Source organism: Penicillium antarcticum (assembly GCF_028974205.1).
Source record: "Penicillium antarcticum strain IBT 31339 chromosome Unknown utg000002l_segment0_segment0, whole genome shotgun sequence".
Taxonomy (NCBI): Eukaryota; Fungi; Ascomycota; class Eurotiomycetes; order Eurotiales; family Aspergillaceae; genus Penicillium; species Penicillium antarcticum.
The window spans coordinates 2,474,939-2,495,055 of NW_026695300.1; the positions used below are offsets into that span (position 1 = coordinate 2,474,939).

Genomic DNA, 20,117 nt, shown 5'->3' on the forward strand with positions numbered 1-20,117 from the left:
GGAGAGACCTGGGGGAAATGGATCCAAGCTCGCCGATCCCTTCTCTACAGAGACTTCTTAGATAGCCTCCATGGCCCCCTCAGCCAATCCAGAGAGTCGAGAAATTTGCGATCAACGGATGCAAGACACGATATCGGAACAACGACGTGGTCAACTCCGCTGATTGGCTCTGTCGCCGTTACATTCGGACGCTTCCTCTGCCGGAGTCGGCGAGACACTCGGGCAGACTCCGCTAGAGTGCAGCTTTCGGGCTTGTACTAGATCCTTTCGGATAAATCACTAGAAGTGCATGTCAACCCCGGCCAAGACATACTCCGGATCTCTGCCCAGACCGGGGTTGTGGAGAAGCGCAATCTCATGACCCACAATAACACAATTTAGAACCTCGCACCTCGGTATACAAGGCCACAGTAGGCTATAAGATATGGTGTAATGTGCTGTAGATATCCCCATGGGAGTCAACCTTGGACGAGATTTAACCTTTTTCCCGTCTGGGGTCGAAGCTTGGCACTGCTTCTCCCAAGTAAGACTTGACTTAGCCTTCGGTGGCTTGAAGTCGTCCGCGGACGATGCCCGATAGCCACATTCAGGTGAACATCCACGTAAGCCGATTAAGTCTAAGTGCAAGTCTACCGAAGGTCTACGGAACTCAGTTTTATTAGCCGGCACTGTGTAGATGGAATGAGAACCCCGAGACCCCCGCAATTCCCGTTTGCCAAGTACTAACCTATACGTAGGTACCTTGTTCCTAGACCATTTGCGCGGTTAAATGGCTATGTCGGGGTACGATCGTCCCTCTGTTGGCATCGCATACGTTCCCCCCAAACCTACTGTGTTTCTTGGCTGCAGCAGCCAACGATGCCAATACTTGCCATGCGATTGGCAAAGCTTCTGCTAACCGCGCTCGGACGGTTGCCATCTATGTCATATTGACTTCCTTTGATTTGCATGTATTTTGCTATTGGCGTTCATACTATGCTCCTATACTCCGTGGAGGCGTGTTCAGTTAGCGTGTTCAGTTAGCGTACCGCGGGGAATTTCGATGTTCATGTTGGACTCTTGAGTCACGCGTCAAGTCATATCTGTGGATATCATGGCTCTCTCCTAGATTAGGTCTTTCTCATCACCCGAAGGCGATTAATTCGGATGCGGAAGTCCCCATAAGCCGGGAAATCTGTTTAGGACAAAGAGCGCTCCTAGCCGCCTAGGTTGGAAAGGAGTCATACCAATTCGGCCCGGTCGGCCTCTGACCTGGGGTGCAAGTACCGTGGCTGCATCGGTATCTCAGCCATTGCATCGATCATATTAACCTTTTGTGTTTTACCTTGGCATGACGCAGCGATAAGATTCAAAATGTTTACGTGAGATCTCATACAATCAAACAGAGCCAGTAGGTTATTTATACCTACAACAGGGTCATACAGATAAATAGCACCATGAAGTATTGAATAGTCTGTGTAGGAAGCCCCGAGGCGACCATTTGAATCATTGTTCTCGCCCTGGTTGGCCTCTCTTTGCTTTACCTCTCTTTTGCCCATTTTCGAGTGCCTCCGGTTGATCATATCAGTAACATGAAGGTGGGATAAGGACTATGACTTTATGTGTGCTACCCTTTCTTTCTAGTAACCATTCAACGTCCATAGTATATTAGGCCGACCTAGCATGCATCGGACCGGTGCCTGATCCATGTCGCCGCTCGCACCCTTGTTCTCCATGTTGCTTACTCTTATTTGCATAGTGAGGATGCTAATACAGTCTCACCTAATGCTGATTTATCTAATATGCGCTTCGCTTCCCATATACATATTCTGCCTATTTTGAAAATGCCCACCAGCAGATTTGATAACTGGACATTAAACAAGGCAGACCGAGAGGGATAGAAGTGTTCTATTCTCGGATCGAGAGCCGAGAAAGAAGAAAGGCAAGAGATTGATGGCATGATATGACTGAAGTAAGTAACTCATGGTGATATCGCCATCATTTATCGATTAGAAGGGTACTGCGAAGTATGTCAGGGTCTTGGTGCCTAAATATGCTTGAGATATCGAGACCCCTATTGACCATGGGCAAGTTTATGAGAAATCTATATTGAGAGAATATGATCCGTGTTTAAAATGCAGTTTTGTCGCAAGATCTCCTAATTTGAAGCCCTTTGGATCGTAGCCAGCGGGCCTAAACCTTGCGAAGAATGCAGATTGAGACTATAATGGTTCGAAATATAGCGATACCTGAGTCTTGTATTTTGGAGTTGTCTGTGAGGCTTGATCACTCTGAAACGATGCCTTTTGCCCCATAGAATCTAAAAATACCTTGCCCGTTTCGGAATGCATCTCGGTTCCTTGCAGCAAAGCTGCGGGGCAACGGTCTTGGCCCTAACTGGCCCATCTAGTTGTATGCCTACAATAATTCAGATCAAAGCCACATACCATGACACTGTCATTTCCAGCTGAAGAATTCAAGCCTCAGGAGGCTGTGCAGTCGATCCGAGGGACAGGAGGCGGTGCTTTCCCGCTAAGCCCCGCAGATCCGCCGATGCCGTATATTTATTGTCCCGTCTCAAGCCATCCATCCTTTATTGTTCTCACCCTCCTATATACTCCCTCCATCACTATCATCATCCTCGATAACCCCCACACATCAACCTCACAATGTCGCATTACGGAGGTCCCCCGCAAAACCAATACAACGGCAGTGGCCAATACTACGACCAACAAGGCCAAGGGTACTACCCCGCGCAACAAGGCCATTCCCAGCCGCAACAAGGCTACTATCCAGAGGTAATCCAAGTCCTCAAACCGAGGAACCAACCCATCAGGAGATCCACACGGAACCTCCTCCCCTCTCGTACCTCGTACTCGTACCAAGACCAAAGCTGACAAGAAACCAGTCCCAGCCCGCTTATGGCCAATACCCGCCTCAGCAATCTCACGGTCAGGGTCATCCTCCCCCGTACGATCAGCAGTACCAGCAGGGTCAGAATCAGGGTCAGGGTCCATACCAGGGTGGTCCGGGATACGGCCAGCCTCAGCAGGACCGTGGTCACTCACCCTACCCGCCTCAGCAGCAGCATTACCAACAGGGTGGTGAGAGTTCTTCCTACTATGGTGGAGCGCCGCCTCAGCAGCAGGGACACCCTGGGGCGCCTGGAGCCGAGGGTGAAAGGGGACTCGGGTCTACGCTGATGGGTGGTGCTGCTGGTGGGTTTATGGGTCATAAGTTGGGCCATGGTGCGCTTGGGACCGCTGGTGGTGCTGTTCTTGGTGCTGTTGGAGCTAACCTTGTGAACAATAAGCTGTAAGCTGTGTTCTGGTTCTAATCGTGTGGTGATTGATTGCTGATTTTATTTGATACAGCGGTAAGGATAAGAAGCACAAGAAAGAGAAGAAGCATAAGAAGGAGAAGAAGCATAAGCGCAAGGGTTCTAGTTCGAGTTCAAGCTCTAGCTCTAGCTCTGATAGCGATTAGGTTGTGTGATCATCTGGGACGGTGACATGCTTCTTGTTTCTTTGATACCATGCTTTCTTCTGGGTTGTTTCTATGACTTTGTTTCAGGCCTGGGCTTAGGATAGCCGAGTGGCCTCATGCGTTATGTTTGTCCTGATGTCTTTATGTATTCATAGTGAAATGGCAGCTGTGCAATTGCCATATTCCAACCTATTTTTGTAGAAGTAATGTAAGGACTTAAGTTGCCCAATTGGGATTGAAACCCGCTTGATTGATGAGATAGTGTGCATGGGTATTATAATAATGCTCATTAATATGTTACTGTGGGAGTGGCTGTTCACCCCGCACAGGTTTCTTTGCATTCCCCCGGAAGGGTTTGGGTGGCTCTTCGAAGAAAGCCCCCGAGTCGATCCTACTGTCCAGGCTATAGGACAGTGTTGGGATCAGCTTTGGCGTATCCCACTCAAAGCGCCACTTTTGAGAAACTTCATTCCAAGATTGCCGAGGCACAAGCGCAGAAATCCGTCTCCATAGCCGACGCATAAATCTTGCTGTGATAACATGGGGTCGACCGTTGGCATAGTCTGCAAAGGTATTTTCCTTCTCAGGACCCTTGACAAGCAGCTTCAAGACTGCGCTTTCTGACCTGGCGTTGGCCTCGGACTTTACGCCCTTTCTCCTCTTGACAGGCTCCCAGGGCGTGGTTCCCGAGACCAGCCCGTCAAGCGTGCGGAGATCCTCTTCTGGCAATGGCGGCAACAGGCTATTCAACGTGGCAAAATACCAATGTTTTCGGATCTTCACTTTTCGAGACTGGGCCAATTCCTTGCCCCAAATATCCTGCTTCGGGATTGGCGGTGATACAGCCTTGATCAAAGGTCTGACTCGGCTTGATGTAATTACTGGGTTTCTCACATGAGAGAGGGCTAGGCTCCTCACGATAGCTGGAGGTTGCCAGCCGTCATGGAATTTGAGAGGCGCAGAGATGAGCTCTTTGGCTGCTTGGGTATCATTTGGGATTCCGGGGTTTTCGGGCTTTAGAAGTTCTGCCAGCATCTCATGTCGCCGTTTCCCCGTGCGACCGTATGATAGATAGAGTATTTTCTCGAGGGGTCGCGAGTAGCCTTCATTTGCGCGTTGTAAAACTGAGAGACCATTTCGTGCCGCATGTACCATCTGAGGACCAGCCTTGGAGTGACGGGAGGATACTGCACGATATCTGGAGAGCACATGTTCTCGCATGTAGGTGCGAGCGACAGGATCAGGCAGGTAGGTACATTCGCGCAGTGTCGCTCGTAATAAATGACGCCATTGCTGTGGTGTTGAAAGATTGCCCAGCCAATGTTGTGGTTGTAGCTTGGCCATGTTGAAACTCTCAAAGAAAAGTGGCCGATCCCAAAACGGAGAAACGCGAAAACCTTGGCGTCGTGTCACGGGAACTCCGACGCGCCCTTTTCGTTCTCCTCACCCCGCGACTTGCCTTGCATTGAGCCTATCGTGATCTCGATCTTGATTGACGAATTTCGACACATTCGTTTTGCCTTGGGGCTTTGAATGGTATTTTGGTTTGGCGGTTTCCCTCTGGAGGGTTAGCCACGCGCCTCCTTTCCGCGTCATTCCAACCGGCATTGGGTATCTTTCCCCTTGCTAGTTCTTTGGTATCCTTGCTGACATTTCTGGGGGAAAGACCAGCATGTCCTACTCACAGGGCAGTACAGGGTCTGTGAATGGAATGGCCTACAACGTTTTGAATGCTTCGCAATCCCTCTCCTCCACCCCTCGCGCAACACCTCCGCCTCCCAAGGGTTCTCAGATGTCCTCTTTTGGTTATTCCAACGGACCACAGAAAAGTAGTTTTAATGGGTATGATGGCACTAACGACTATGGGTCGGTAATGTCATACCAGGAGGAGTACAAGCCACAGATTTATCGAGTTCGTGGCCTTCCACATCCCCACTGAACATTCCACTGACGAGCCTCGAACAGGCGGTTTATTCTAATGTCGCCGTCTATGAAATGGAAGTGAATGGTGTTGCTGTGATGAAACGTCGATCCGATTCTTGGTTGAACGCAACACAGATTTTGAAAGTCGCCGGTGTCGTGAAAGCACGCAGGACGAAAACACTCGAAAAAGAAATTGCCGCTGGTGAACACGAGAAGGTGCAAGGCGGTTACGGAAAATACCAGGGAACGTGGGTTAATTATCAACGTGGCGTCGACCTGTGCAGAGAATATCACGTCGAAGAATCGCTCCGGCCGTTGCTAGAGTATGACATGAGTCCTGACGGCTCTGGACAACCCGCCCAAGGCACCATCGATACACCCACAAAAGAACAAGCAATGGCTGCGCAACGCAAGCGTCTTTACAACGGCGGGGAGAATCGCAGTGCATCACAGCCGCAACAAGGAACTTTCTTCCAGAATATTTCGCGAACCGCTGCCACCGCAGTGAACGCTCTCAGCAAAGCGCGCTTCGACTCGCCCAGCACCAACAGCCGTCGGCCCAGTGTGATTCGGAAGCCTTCACAACAGATGAGCAGCCAGGAATCCGGACTTCCATTCAGCAGCCAGCAGAGCATGTACAGCATGTCTGACAGTGGATTTGGCAGTCTGCAGAACCGTTTCCAGACCCAAGACGATCATGACGATCTCGCAGAACCCCCGCGCAAACGTATGCGCTCCGCATCCCAATACGCTCCACCTATCGGTCTACCTCGTGACCCATCCAACTTGTCCATGAACGATCCTACTCCCACAGAACCTAATGACTCCTTCTACCAAGACATGGATCTTCCACCTCCCCCTATGGATGACGGTTCCAAACGCGGAATCGAGTCCCTGGCTCCTGCTTCTACTCCAGAGAGATTCCAAAAGATGAAGCTTATCATGACATTATTCCTCGACAAGCGGACTAAAGATTTCACAAACCACCCAGCTTTAGTACAACTAACTGGTGACGATCTTGAAATTCCTCTCGATGAGTACCGAAACAATGCGCTTCATTGGGCTGCTATGCTTGCCCGCATGTCACTACTAAATGCCCTCGTCGCTAAAGGCGTCAGTATCTCGCGAGTCAACGGTGCCGGAGAGACAGCTTTGCAAAAGTCAGTGGGAACTCGCAACAACCTAGATTATCGAAGCTTCCCTCGCTTGCTCCAGGTACTTGCTCCAACCATTGACATGGTCGACTATAGCGGGCGTACCATCCTGCATCACATTGCGGTTATGGCTGCTACTGGTGGTGGCGGACACGTCTCCGCAAAACACTACCTAGAAGCTCTTCTTGAGTTTATTGTACGACACGGAGGCATTGTTCCGACTTCGAATGGAGACGCAACAAATGGAACTCACAGCAATGATGTCATTTCATTAGGGCGGTTCATCTCTGAGATTGTCAATCTCCGTGATGATCAAGGTGACACGGCTCTGAACCTAGCGGGGCGTGCGCGCTCGGTCCTTGTTCCACAGCTTCTAGAAGTTGGTGCCGATCCTCATATTCCCAACCACACTGGTCTCCGTCCTGCAGATTATGGTGTTGGTGTTGACATGGTCGATGGTAACTCCCAGTCTCAACAAGCGGGCAACCGTAACGATACATTTATTGATCAATTGGCGAAGTCGAAGAAAGAGATTCTTGATGGTAGGTTTTTTCCCTCTGGTCACATTTGTTTCTACTAACGACGAATCTAGCCGCAATGTCTCAAATTAGCTCAATGGTTGAGGAGACACTAGGTGGAATTGACCGAGAGCTGGCCTCTAGCTTGACACAGAAGCAAGAGAGCTTCGATCATTGGCACACAAAGATTCGGGAATCTGCCAAAGCTCGGCAGATCGAGCAAAAACAATTTGATGAACTGAGACGTAAGGGTTCTGAGCGCGTGGAGCTTGACCGGCGTATCAAGAACCTCGAGAGATCTTCAGAGGGCTTGTTGGCTACAGTGAAGAATACACCCGGGCTAGATCCAACTAGGACAGTGGTCGTGGGCGATGCCGACTTGGTTTCTGGCATTGACACCAACACATTCGAGAAATTATTCCCCGAAAGCTTTGACCCAGCCTCTGGCTTCTCAGAGCAACAAACTGCTTTCTTGTTCTCAATTCCAAGCACAGACGCCCTTAGACGTCAAGCTCAATGCTATAAAGAGTTTAACAGCGGCATTTTAGCCGAGGTGGACGGTCTCAAAGCAAAGAACGCAGTCCTCGGCCAAAACTACCGGCGCATGGTGATGGCATGCACAGGCTGGACAGCAGAGCAAGTAGACGAAGCAGCAGAAGGACTCACGCAATGCGTGAAGGATTTGAACGATAACCCTGTCCCGGAAGATGAGGCGATTGAGATCTTGATGCGGGATCGTGGGCAGGACTGGTAAGCAACCCTTGGAAGTTTGATACCTTTTGAGCGTTTGGGCGGATTAGCTTGGCTTGACTTCGGCGTTGTTGCTTTGTACGATAAAATACCCTGGTGGCATCCGTTCATGCCCGTTGGCACATAGCTTGTTATTGATGTGAGGAACACACCGTATTCCTGTACACTTGATTTGTTATTTGGTTCATGTATAGTACCCGTACCTTTTGTCTCTGTACAGGCTAAAATGAAGTGAAATTAGCCGGCTCGTGATACTTCTAGGCTTGATGGGCTTGGCTTGGCTTTTGGCGTGTCACATACGGGGATGCCTTCGGCGCTATTTAGCCCTGTCCCCCGCGTTTGCCAAGGTGCTTTGCGGGTAAATTGCCTGCTGGGCTGGGTGTTAATAAATAGTTATAAACGTCATGTAGGACGCTCTCGTTTTGTTACTTCTACGCGGGCATCTCCACGGATAAATAGATTCACCAATCTACAACATGGCAACCGGATTCCTGAGTGTCAAAGGTGACACAATCGTTAACGAGGATGGGGAGGGAGTAGTCCTACGAGGAGCTGCTCTGGGAGGATGGATGAAGTAAAATTCTCACCAGCTTATATGACTCTCGCCTTCTCGGATTGAACTAATAATGCTCGCCCATTAAAGCATGGAAAACTTCATCACAGGCTTCTCCGGTCACGAAGCCCAACACCGCGCCGCAATGCTCCAAGCCCTAGGACCGGAGAAATACGAGTTCTTCTTCGACAAATGGCTCGAATACTTTTTCACCGAGGCAGACGCCCAGTTCTTCGCCGAGCTAGGACTAAACTGTCTCCGCCTTCCATTCAATTACCGCCATTTCGAGGATGATATGAATCCGCGCGTATTAAAGGAATCTGGATTCAAGCACCTGGATCGGGTAGTCAATCTGGTCAGTGTCCACCTCTGCAGAAAGTATCAATGATATCAATTCGAACTTATCATGACTGACTACCTTTTATCTGATATAGTGCGCAGAAAAGGGCATCTATACCATCCTAGACATGCACGCCGTCCCAGGCGGCCAGAATCCAGACTGGCACTCTGACAATCCAACAGGCTATGCCGCATTCTGGGACTATAAAGATCATCAGGATAGGACTGTTTGGCTTTGGGAGCAGATTGCTTTGCGGTACAGGAATAACCCTTATGTTGCTGGGTATAACCCGCTGAATGAGCCTTGTGACCCTGAGCATGTCCGCTTGCCTGCTTTTTATGAACGAGTTGAGCAGGCTATTCGCGCGGTTGATGGAAATCATATTCTTTGGTTGGACGGGAATACATTTGCAATGGAGTGGAAGGGGTTTGATGAGGTTTTGCCGAATTGTGTTTATGCCATGCATGATTACTCGGTGAGTTGGGTATCCCTTTTTCTTATTTTTAGTAAAATGGACATCGCCTCATACTACTACCTAGTCCATGGGATTCCCTACCGGTGATCGTTACAAAGGAACAGCCGATCAAAAGGCCTATCTCGAACGGTCATACTTGCGCAAAGCACAATTCATGACCGAGAACAAGACACCAGTCTGGAATGGAGAATTCGGACCCGTCTACGCAGATCATACCATCGACGTCGATGCTGAAACAGTCAACCAAGAGCGATATAATCTACTTGGTGACCAGCTACGCATCTACGACAAGTATAACATCAGCTGGTCAATCTGGCTGTACAAAGACATTGGGCTGCAAGGCATGATCTACACCAACCCAGAAAGCAAATGGAACAAGACCCTCAAGCCATTCCTTGATAAGAAGAAGGACTTCTGGCTTGATAAATGGGGCCGACGACCTGCGTCTGCTCCTGAAGCTGCTTTGAGACCTTTGGTTGATTGGATTGATAGTGTTAGTCCTACTGCTAAGGATACTTATCCTACGTCGTGGAATACTGAATTGCATGTGATGCGCAATGTGTTCTATACATTTTTGGCGGCTTCTTTTGTGGATGACTTTGCTGCGCTGTTTCGGGGAATGAGTGAGAAGGATCTAGAAGAGTTGGCTAGGAGCTTCCACTTTGAGGGTTGTGTTCAGCGTGAGGGGTTGAATCGTATTCTCAGGGATCATGCACATGCGTCTAAATAGTTGGATGACTTCTGGATTAGTTGAGTGTGGTATAAAATGCATTTGATCTTGCAAATTGCAGTAAAGTGCAGGGGCAGTGTAGTGCAATGTGGGCGTCTTGAATTCCAAGTAGGGCGTGGCAACACCACGTGTTCCTGGATATAGGACTAAGGCGCCAACAACCACGCACCTTATGCACACACTATCGATAAGCAAAAAAATCGAAAAAGATCGCGGGGTTGCGAACATTCTTGACTTCACAGAGATTTGACAATGGCTGAATCTCCTGAATATCCGTCTACCTTGAATGGTATCTTTGACGGGGCTTCCCCCCTCAAGGAGCGCCTCGATCCAATCCGATTGGCTTCAGAGAACATCGTCCCAATCTTCAACCTGCCCCTCTCCCAAAAGATCCTGGGCCACGATGCCTCGAACGAGTCCCTTGCGCAGGTCGCACAAGGCGATACGTCCTATACATCCTTTGTCGCGGAGCAGGCACGCGCCGCCCTCCAGTCCACCGATGACCTGTCCACTGAACAAAAGCAGTCTCAAATCCTACACCTCGGACTTGCGGCTTTGTTCGGCTTCCTGCAGTCCAATGTCACCGGTCCTCCCCTCGAATTCAACTCGGCTGAAGTCTCGCTGCCATCGTCCCTGCGAACCGAAACTGCAACCCTCAAAGCCGTCCGGGCCAAAATCATTCGCGACTTGACTATTGATGGAGAGGCAGCATACAAGCTCACACCCAACCCGGAATTGTTTTCTATCGCCAAGGCTTTGTTGAGCGATGCTTCCAGCGAGGGACCGCTTGTGGCCAGCACAGCACGCATGCGCGTCAACTTCTTGCACCAGAAGATGTTGTCCGAGGTCACGAGCACCCTGCAGGATGCTATTTACAATGACGTCGAGGTGTTGAACAAGGCCGAGCTGAATGCAGACGAGAGAGGACGGTTCCTGCTGGAAAGGGCCATCATCAATACACACCACGGCTTTGATGTCAAGGCTCGGGCAGATATCGACGAAGCCGCCAAGGCGCGGCAATTCGAGTTTGCGCTGACCGGTAAGCTGGGTAAGCGCACAAAGTTCCAGAACCGCGATATCAGTCAGCTGGTTGTGTTGGCTAAGAGTGCCGACGAGGCATCCTTGTCTTCAAAGCCCTCCGGTCCCAAGAATGTGGATTTAAATGACGATACGCTACTTGAGGCCATTTCTTTCACAGAATCAAAGCCTGATGAGCAAGACAAGGCAATTCAGGGCAAGCTGTCGGCCAGCTTGGATGCCGTCGATGCCAACAACCAACCCATGCTTAACCCTGTGGACTCTGCTCTTCTTTTGGCTCTTGCCTCAGCAATTACTAATACCGCACCTGAGAACGGTCTCACCCGTGAAGAAACACACCCCTACGCTACTCGTGTTCTCGATGGTGGCAGTTCTAACTGGCAGATTTACACACAAGGACTTTTGGTCCGTAGTCGGGTAGAGGGCTACCGTTCTCGTACCGTTGAGCGTGCCGTTCTACAAATGCAAGCGCTCGTGGACCAAGTCATTGCCGACACTGCTACGTCTGACGCAGCCGCTCAGACAGAATCTGGCGAGCCTACAACATTCTTGCCACGTCCTGAGCAATCTGAATCTGCCCCAGCTGCTGACCGTCTCGAGCACATTTGGATTCTCAATTTCTCAACAAGATGGAACCTTGAGGCTGAGCTGGCCAAGCGCTGGGTTGACCTCGGTGGTCTACGCACCGCTCTCGAGATCTACGAGAGATTGCACATGTGGGCTGAGGCCGCACTCTGCTACGCCGCAACCGAGCGTGAAGAGAAGGCAAAGAGTATCGTCCGCCGCCAACTGTACCAGCCCACTGGGCCAGATGAGGATGCCGAAAATGAGCAATTCGATGGACCAGAGCGGTCACCATTGCCGGCAGACGCACCTCGTCTGCTCTGTATCCTTGGAGACATTGACAAGGACGAAACCTTGTACGAGCGTGCTTGGGAGGTTTCTGGGCAGCGATACGCTCGTGCCCAACGTTCTCTTGCTCGTCACTACCTCGCCCTCACACCACCTGAATTAGAAAAGGCCGAGGAAGCCTACAAGAAGAGTCTACACGTCAACCGCTTAAACCACGGAGCATGGTTCGCTCTTGGCTGTGTCCAGCTTGAGCAACAAAAATGGGAAGAAGCCACCGACACCTTCACCCGCACCGTCCAAATCGATGACACAGACGGTGAAGCCTGGTCTAACCTTGCCGCCGCCATGCTCCGCTCATCAGCACCAGAGTCATCCGGCCCAGAAGTGGTAGTCGACGAGGCCACTGGCGAGATCACAACTCAAGACAATGAACTCCACAAGCGCAAGCGCGAAGCCCTCGCCGCCCTCCAGCGCGCAGCGCAACTTAAAAATACCGACGCCCGCATCTGGGACAACGTCCTCACAGTTGCAGCATCCATCCCACCTCCATCAACGCCATTCCGTGATCTGGTCACCGCTCAAAGACGGATCATCGAGCTTGTCGGAGCGAAGAAGGGCGAGAAGTGCGTCGATGGCCCTATCCTGGCTATGCTGGTCGAATTCCTGACGTCGGCATTTGAATACGAGCGCCTTCTCATCCGCTCCGAGGATCCCTCCGAGGCTCCCATCGTTCGCACGGGTACAATCCCCGGCCAAATTATCACCCTCATCGACCAAAGTATCGTCCCACTCATCACTCACTCCGCAGCCCTGTGGCTAGTCGTCGCCCGCGTCGAGATCTGGCGTGAACGTCCCTTCGCCGCATTCGAGGCCCACGAAAAGGCCTGGCGCGCTACTGTCGCTGCTAACGCACAAGGTGCCTTCCAGATGGGCGATGAGAAGCCCTGGCTGGAACTTGTCCGTGCTACTGAGAAACTCGTCCGGGATGGATACGCCAAGTATGGCCCCATGGACCGTGAAGATCAAATCGTTGAGGGGGATGCCGAGGCCGAGCTCGTCGCTCGCGATTGGCGGTTCAAGGCTCGCAGTGCCGTGCGCGGAATCATGGGCAAGGGCAAGGACTTCTGGGAAGATAGCGAAGGCTGGCTCCGTCTGAAGGAGTTGCAGTCTGAGGTTACGGGCAACTAAGTACAAAAAAAAGCGGATACTGCTATTTTGCATTTTGATGTTCATTCGGTTCGAATTTTGATGATCTAGCAATACGAAGCTATGCATACATACCACGCACGTTACCTTGCTCTCGGAGACTTGCTGTAGACTTGTGCAGTATTGAATGTACATGTATCACTTTGTTTCAAGCTTCCTTTTCACCATCCCGCAGAAACTCTCGAAAAGAACACTGTCTGTTCCCTGCGTCCACCGAACCAATGCTTGTACCGCTTTGTTTTCGGGTGTCTGGCCTCGGAGTAACCGTAGGTATACGCGTACTCCCAGTTGGACTTGCGCTGGAACATCGTTCAACTTACCGGCGCCTTCCTGGCCAGCAAGTTTCATCTTCCGGCGCGCTTGTCGAGACCAGACATTCTCGGCAGCGATACCAGTTCCCGCCGAGGCATTCTGATTCCAGCTCCAGAACCAAGGCAGAGAATCAAGTTCACTGTTCAAAGCAGCGCTGGCTGTATCAATGGAAGTACCAGGTGCCAAAGTGAACGTGTAGTCAGCAGGGAAGGGAAGCATATGCTTCGGAAACCCAGGTATTCCTCGTGCAGCAGTCTATCGAATAATCAGACACAAGATTACCCGGAAAAGAATACATAAAACATACCATGATGGGCCTTCTGTCCCCCCACGACCAAGCCACAGCCCACCGTTTTGTCTTACTCCCCTGCACGAACTCAGTGACGGCGTAATTGTGATTATCGTGCTGCATCAGCATCTCGACGAGAACGGAGACACTACTTAGTTTGCCCAGCATGGATGTATGCCACTGAATGCGGTCACGCAGAACGAGACTCTCATCGATCATGCGCTTCACGAAAGCTAGTTCTCCACCGCGGGTGACCATTTCCACCTCGGCGCCGGTACATGCCTGCATTTACCGTTAGTATGTGATTTGCTTTTGGCATGACAAATAGTCAAATGTGGATTAATTGCACTTACTGAGAATGCAGGTCGAGATTTTTGCTCGGCGGATTGAATTAGCTCATCACGTGAAGTGTAGAAGGGGGGTTGCACATGGTGAAATCGAGACTGGTTGATAGTCATTGTTAGATCCAAATAGATTCTAGCGGGGGCCAGTTTCACTAGAGACGTACGTTGCATGGCCAAGCTTATCGAGCGGGAAGAGCGGTCCCTCAGCGTCAGTCTTGATAACCCGAATTCGGTGCTCGAGCTTGTTCAATTGAACATTGTGCTGAGCGCTGTATACGTTATTGGGGTCGATATCTACTGGGTCGATCAGTATCGTTTTAAGTAAATGTGGCTGGCGGACAAACCCGTTGCAACAAACTTCCAACCAGGCCGGGTTGTGCAGCCAAGCAGTGGGTAAATACTGATACAGCCGGTCCCGCTGTGATTGATTAGATGTGATTTTCAGGCGGGTGGAGCGGGATAAAACATACATATCGAGACCGAGGACTTCTCGACTGGAGTCATATCCAGATTTTAGTTCTCCGGTCGTGGAATCGAGCAAATCTTGAAGCCAGAGAATGTAGTTGAGTCTGTTGTTTTTTGTCAATCGTGTACAGGGGGTTACCTTGGTATCAACCCTGCGTCGACATACCTGTTTGGTACCTGCAAGCGAAGTCAGTGCATATGCATGAGATCGTCGCTGTTTAATATATATGCATACCGGTGGACATAGTCGATCTTCTGGGATCTCCACTTTCAATTGAAAGTCCTGTTCCAGGAGGGTAGTAGTGAGCTGCCTGCATGGTATTAGTTTATCCACTCGTGTAAGAATGTCAGGCGCTAAATGGCTCGGAGATACCGGACAGCGGCTGGATCACTAAAGTCCAGCTGAGATTTTGGTTTCAAGCTTGATATCCTTTTAGTGAGCGTCTACTTTCGCGTGGTGGTGAGTATAAGCCAATTGACGTACTATTTGGCGAAGTCGCGTGACTGCAGCGCTAAGGCTGCGAAATCGACGTCGTTTTTGTAGAGACTTCGTGCATTTTCCATTTTGGGGGTTGATTTCACTTTGAAGATCCGCTCATCGTACTTTTGAGATATTTGATAAAATTTTGTTGTTGGTTACGACGGGAAAGCGAACGATGAGAAGTCAAGTTGATGGCGTCATGTGACTATGCAGAACCCTTGAATTTACGACAATGTAAGAATTGTCTTCTATATACGACCGGAAATATAATAATTATCGCCAAAAAGGTGTATCACCGAGAATCGAAACCATATATGCACCTTTTTTGCACCGAAAATCCAAATCGTCAAGTCGTCATAGGCTTGTGCCTATTTTGTATCCCTTTTTGTTGAACCATATTTCAAATATTCCTCTACAAAGTCTTAGGTTCAGACCTTGTTTTCTCTCTTTTGGAAGCGCTCGTGGCGCTCAATTCGCCATTGGTATCCCCATCGCATCTCAACCATCAAGAGGGGGACCATAGCGATGGTAATACCCGCAAGCAAAACGAATGTCCACTGAGCAGTGATGGCGTCGATGATAGGCTGGACAGCGGCAACGCCAGCAGCACCAATCAGACATCTCATCAAGTTGTTGACGGCCGTGGCACTAGCGCTTGCACCGGGGTAAAGATCGATGACGAGAGCGCTGTTGATGGTGAAGATAGCTGTGGAACCATAGGCAATCATAAATTGCAGAATGATAGGAACTGCAAGGTGGGTGCGGAGAGAGACACCATAGACAGCAACACAGACAATGAAGATTGCAGTGATCCACCAGGTGTTGCGCATGCGGGCGTACTCGATGGGGAAGTCGGGGTGGGTCTTGGAGTTAATGCGAGTGTCGATAGGGAGGTTGTGCTGCTGGCAATATTCACGCTCGGTTCTCTTGTGGTTGTAGTCCATCAAATATCCAATTGTATAAGAGCCAGTCATGCATCCGAAACCATTGCCAAGGAAGGTCAGGCCGACCTCCATCGAGTTGAGACCGTACTTCTCTTCGAACAAGTCGGAGGTAGATGAGGTGACCATGGACCAGACAGTGTAGACAATGCTACCAAAGAACAAGGTGATGAAGACATCCTTCTCGCCCAAGAAAGTGAGAGGTGCCACAACGGTCCTCCAGGTGACATTGGCCTTCTTTCCAGAAGGTAGTGAGCCTTCCTGTGCCTCCTTTTGTCCGGTGATGGAGTAGATCAATGGTCGGTGTATACCCTTGAGGGGAACTGTACCATTGCCGGCGACGGTGCGGAGGGTTTCAGGGAGGAAGAAAATGATGGAAAGGAGACTGATTCCGGATACGATGATCAAAAACCAGAAGATAGACCGGAATCCAAGGTATTCAGACAGAATACCACCGAAAACGGGTCCAATTCCTTGTCCCAGCATGCGAACTCCACCAAAGATGCCAATCAAGCTGCCTCGCTCTGCTGAGGTAGTGATATCACCAATGACACCTGCACCAATTGAGATGGTGGCTGCACTTCCGGCAGCCTGCAGCGCGCGGAAGACCATAAGCTCAGCATAGTTTGTGGAGACGCCCAGTGCAATATTGGCAATAATGTATACCAGGAATGTTCCAATAAAGATTACACGGCGGCCAAGAACATCGGAGAATGAACCCCAAAAACTTGGAGCAAGACCTTGAACAATCATGTATACAGTGACTGTCAGGGTAGCTAAGGACATGGAGACACCAAGCTCCTATGCTATCGTTAGAATACTAAGATAGAGCTTTACTGGAAGGGGACTAACCTTTGAGATCTCCGATAGCGCAGGGAAGTAGATGTTTGAAGAGAGTGGGGAGAAAATGGCAGCGAAGGAAACAATGATGACCATCTGCAACTTGCGAGTTCGAGGGAAGACATGGTATGGTGGCGGTGTAGCTGCTTGGGCTTCGAGATTAATTGACTCTGCGGGGGTCGATGGTGTAGAAATATCCTTCTCATCCTGAGGCGAGAGACTAGGGCTAGAGTTGACAGAATGCTCTGTAACTCTAGGCTCCTTGAGAGTCTCAGTAGAGCTGTATTGAGACATAATGGGTTATTATAAAAATGGTGAAGAATAACTTTGTATATTTGCAAAAGACACAAGTTATTGACAATAATGGAAATGAGACTTCATCGGGTCCAGACAGCTTTGGATGAATCGGAAATTCAGAAATGGAATCATGGCAGCCTTTTGTATTCCGATTCCAGCCCAATGCCCCCTGATAACAATTCTAAAATGCAAAATATTAGGCGGATTCATGCATCTGAGAGTCAACTAAGCCTGCTCCACTGTGGGTTTGACCAGGGGGACCACAGGCCCCTCCCCTTGATGATAGAAAGTGGCAAGGATCAGACGGATCTGGTAAGGCCGACGCAGCTCAGTTTGACACGTACAGACGATGACCACTTATAAGAATCTATCTCAATGCCTGCAAAAAGTATCACAGGCATGTCGCTTACGCGTGAATAGTGTCTTCTGGCTTGCATGTATTGTATTATATCTCTAAGCCTCAATGGCTGACGTCTATCTACGGAAAAGGCGCATTCCTAAGCATCTCGCGAGTCATACTGGGGAATTGAACGTGGTGAACAGTACCTCAAAAATATCCTAGGGCAAATGTTTATTACCCACAGGAATTCCTTCCGATCTCCGTACACGCGTGCACTATTCGACAGATGATCTGCAAAGCATGTGTACAACCGGTTTTACCCATAGGGTAGGGATTCGTCGGAAAAAATTCCTTCTGACACCTCGAGGACTTTTCTACTCTCGGACTCGGCATCTTCACATCGTCCGGGTGCTCCCAAGTTCCCGAAAGTCTGCACCCGGGGATGCACGATAAGCAGAAGGTTATACCGAAACCAATCATGTATAACGAGCCAAGCCTTGGCAAATTGTATATCTTGAATACTGGGAGGAGAAACCTGAAACCCGCCTTTCTCTTCAGGGCTTCTTGACCCCACGTGCCCCGTTATTGGCAACTATGCTCATTATATGTCAAGCAAAAGCCAAGCTTCACCAGTGCCCAAGCAATATTGACTCAGGGGGAGCAAATGAACAAGAAAATCCATGCACTTACGTAGATACTCATCCCCTTGGATCTTGTATAGGAGACCCCTTGCTGTATGCAGTATCCCCTATCCAACGAAGACCCGCAAAGGGGGTAGAGTGTAGGGTTTGGGCAGGAACAACCCAATGACGATGCATTATAGCGCTAGATAAGCGTTACCCGCAAGCTACTGACCAATGTTGCTGCATTTCAAGCTCCAGGGACATCATAGGTGGAGAGAAAAAGCGAAGAATGAGGTCCAAGACTTTTCGGGACAGGGTTCGCGCTAAATGGGGATGATCGACACATCGAACGGCCTCTATGTCGACTGTGCACAAAGGTGCCAACCCGCTTCTGGCGATCAGCTCCACCGGTGCTTTGTGATTGTGATTCTTTTCAGGTCTAGTCTTTTCCTCGCATCTACAATACTCCAGTGAGGACCACGCGCGCCACGCCTTGAAAATCCTAGCGGAGTAGCCAAGACCTCGTCATCATCTGCGATTGATTCTTGACCTGCAATGACTTGCACATCTCTTGACTGACCTTCGATCATATCCTTTCGGGGTATTTCTTTCACGAGAACCCAACCTTCTGCTCGGTTAAGGCTGCACAGGGCTGGTTAAGGCTGGATAGGGCTGTCCAAGGCCGATACACAACTATCACTTTACCTCTTGGCATGAGAAAGCTCTTGATCCCTCAATTTTGATGCCCAACGCCAAGACCCTGAAATTCCCAGTGCAGCTCCCGAATTACTTCCCTCTCGAGCGCCACCGCCGAGGGATCCCGAGAAAATATCGGCTAGCCGACTTTAATCGTACTTTGTGCACGTTTATTGTTAACCCTTGTAGATTGGCTCGGCATTATACTAGAACCCGATCAAAGGTAACTTACTTCTCACTCCAAGTGATCAACATAGCAAAGTCCAGACCTTTCGGCTTACATGTAGGGTTACACTCTTCAAACTTTCCGAATCATATCATGCATACATGCATTGGTTTCGGCCGGGCGAGGGAATCTCATTATAAACTTCAAACTGCGCCCAAACGGGAAAAGCACCCGTCCGGGTCCCTTGAAGAAGATCCACTGGGGCCGTCGATTGGACCGAACAGTTGAAGCGCCGAAACTTGCACTTCATCTTTCCGGTCTTCGGATTGATTCTGTAGCACTGGTCCATCTGATAACCATTTTCTCTCGAGTCGTTAACGTCAATTGCTATTATTCCCGCGGACTCCGTGGTCCCCCGTTGTTTTCTTGTGTATACTTACATTCCACCTTGTAATTATTTTATTTGTTTATTTTCTCTCTTACTTTACAATAGAATTTTCAAAATTAATTTATGAAACAATAGTCCAAGTCCACTCTGGCTTCTAGCAGCCTTCCCGTAGATCTAGAAGATCCCCCTGACAGGCATGACAATCTTCATTTGAAACAGTCAAAACATGAAAAGTGTAAAATATGTCTGCCTGTATTACGACGGCATGAGGCTGTGTTCGATCTATTTGAGTTGGCGCTTCAATAAAACGCATTGGCCAGGGGATTTGCAGATGTAATACAACCCCTGGCTTCCCCGTGCCCATTCCCTCACAAATTTTGTTTTTGACCTGCACTTGGAAACTCAGTTCAGAAAATTCCAGGAATTTCTGCGAAGAATGCAAGTAAGACAGATGACATTGGGACAGAAATTCCGATGAAATCATCACATGGAAACAACGTTCCCAATGTTCTTCCAAATCGCCGATCATACATATCCACCTACGCCAAACACAGAAGAATTAACGTCACCAACACACTGTAAAATCTCAGCTAGACTATCTCCGACCAAATCCGCTCCCAATTTTTGCGTAGCGCCGTAACCCACCTTGGCACCACGGCTCCAGGATTGTTGGACCCAAAACGCAAATTCATATGGAACCTGTGGACCAGAGCAGAGACACTCACGCGGCTACTTGCCTCGACTCAACTGTTGACTTTCGACCCTACAGGGCCCGTCGGAACGCCCCTGATCGTCGACCTATGGAACTTGCGTGTGGATCTGGCGATTGCGTGAGAGTTCAGCATGGCAATCCCAATTTGATAGTGTTGCTGCTGTGGAGAAATATCTATACAGCCGACGATAACGGTCGGGTGGCCCTACGGGGTGGAAT

General features: G+C 49.7%; 7 protein-coding genes across 7 annotated transcripts; 4 read left to right on the plus strand and 3 right to left on the minus strand.

Annotated features, from left to right (window-relative positions):
- Positions 1 to 2,648: 2,648 nt before the first annotated feature.
- Positions 2,649 to 3,298, plus strand: N7508_001909 (putative glutamine-serine rich protein MS8; the record flags this gene model as incomplete). Its single annotated transcript, XM_058459975.1, has 2 exons — positions 2,649 to 2,777; positions 2,888 to 3,298. The coding sequence occupies 2 exons, from the start codon at positions 2,649 to 2,651 to the stop codon at positions 3,296 to 3,298; spliced, it is 540 nt and encodes a 179-aa protein (XP_058323507.1).
- Positions 3,299 to 3,762: 464 nt separating this feature from the next.
- N7508_001910 (uncharacterized protein) lies at positions 3,763 to 4,809 on the minus strand (the record flags this gene model as incomplete). The annotated part of the gene is made up of 1 exon (XM_058459976.1): positions 3,763 to 4,809. One exon carries the CDS (start codon positions 4,807 to 4,809, stop codon positions 3,763 to 3,765), a length of 1,047 nt encoding a protein of 348 aa, XP_058323508.1.
- Positions 4,810 to 5,137: 328 nt separating this feature from the next.
- Positions 5,138 to 7,814, plus strand: N7508_001911 (putative APSES transcription factor (MbpA); the record flags this gene model as incomplete). The annotated part of the gene is made up of 3 exons (XM_058459977.1): positions 5,138 to 5,377; positions 5,431 to 7,084; positions 7,135 to 7,814. 3 exons carry the CDS (start codon positions 5,138 to 5,140, stop codon positions 7,812 to 7,814), a joined length of 2,574 nt encoding a protein of 857 aa, XP_058323509.1.
- Positions 7,815 to 8,286: 472 nt separating this feature from the next.
- On the plus strand, positions 8,287 to 9,908 carry N7508_001912 (glycoside hydrolase family 5 protein; the record flags this gene model as incomplete). The annotated part of the gene is made up of 4 exons (XM_058459978.1): positions 8,287 to 8,384; positions 8,454 to 8,718; positions 8,798 to 9,178; positions 9,243 to 9,908. 4 exons carry the CDS (start codon positions 8,287 to 8,289, stop codon positions 9,906 to 9,908), a joined length of 1,410 nt encoding a protein of 469 aa, XP_058323510.1.
- Positions 9,909 to 10,160: 252 nt separating this feature from the next.
- N7508_001913 (uncharacterized protein) lies at positions 10,161 to 12,986 on the plus strand (the record flags this gene model as incomplete). Its single annotated transcript, XM_058459979.1, has 1 exon — positions 10,161 to 12,986. One exon carries the CDS (start codon positions 10,161 to 10,163, stop codon positions 12,984 to 12,986), a length of 2,826 nt encoding a protein of 941 aa, XP_058323511.1.
- Positions 12,987 to 13,142: 156 nt separating this feature from the next.
- N7508_001914 (DUF890 domain protein) lies at positions 13,143 to 14,063 on the minus strand (the record flags this gene model as incomplete). The annotated part of the gene is made up of 3 exons (XM_058459980.1): positions 13,143 to 13,571; positions 13,624 to 13,887; positions 13,959 to 14,063. The coding sequence occupies 3 exons, from the start codon at positions 14,061 to 14,063 to the stop codon at positions 13,143 to 13,145; spliced, it is 798 nt and encodes a 265-aa protein (XP_058323512.1).
- A 1,260-nt stretch (positions 14,064 to 15,323) lies between these two features.
- Positions 15,324 to 16,970, minus strand: N7508_001915 (MFS transporter; the record flags this gene model as incomplete). Its single annotated transcript, XM_058459981.1, has 2 exons — positions 15,324 to 16,637; positions 16,689 to 16,970. The coding sequence occupies 2 exons, from the start codon at positions 16,968 to 16,970 to the stop codon at positions 15,324 to 15,326; spliced, it is 1,596 nt and encodes a 531-aa protein (XP_058323513.1).
- Positions 16,971 to 20,117: the final 3,147 nt, after the last annotated feature.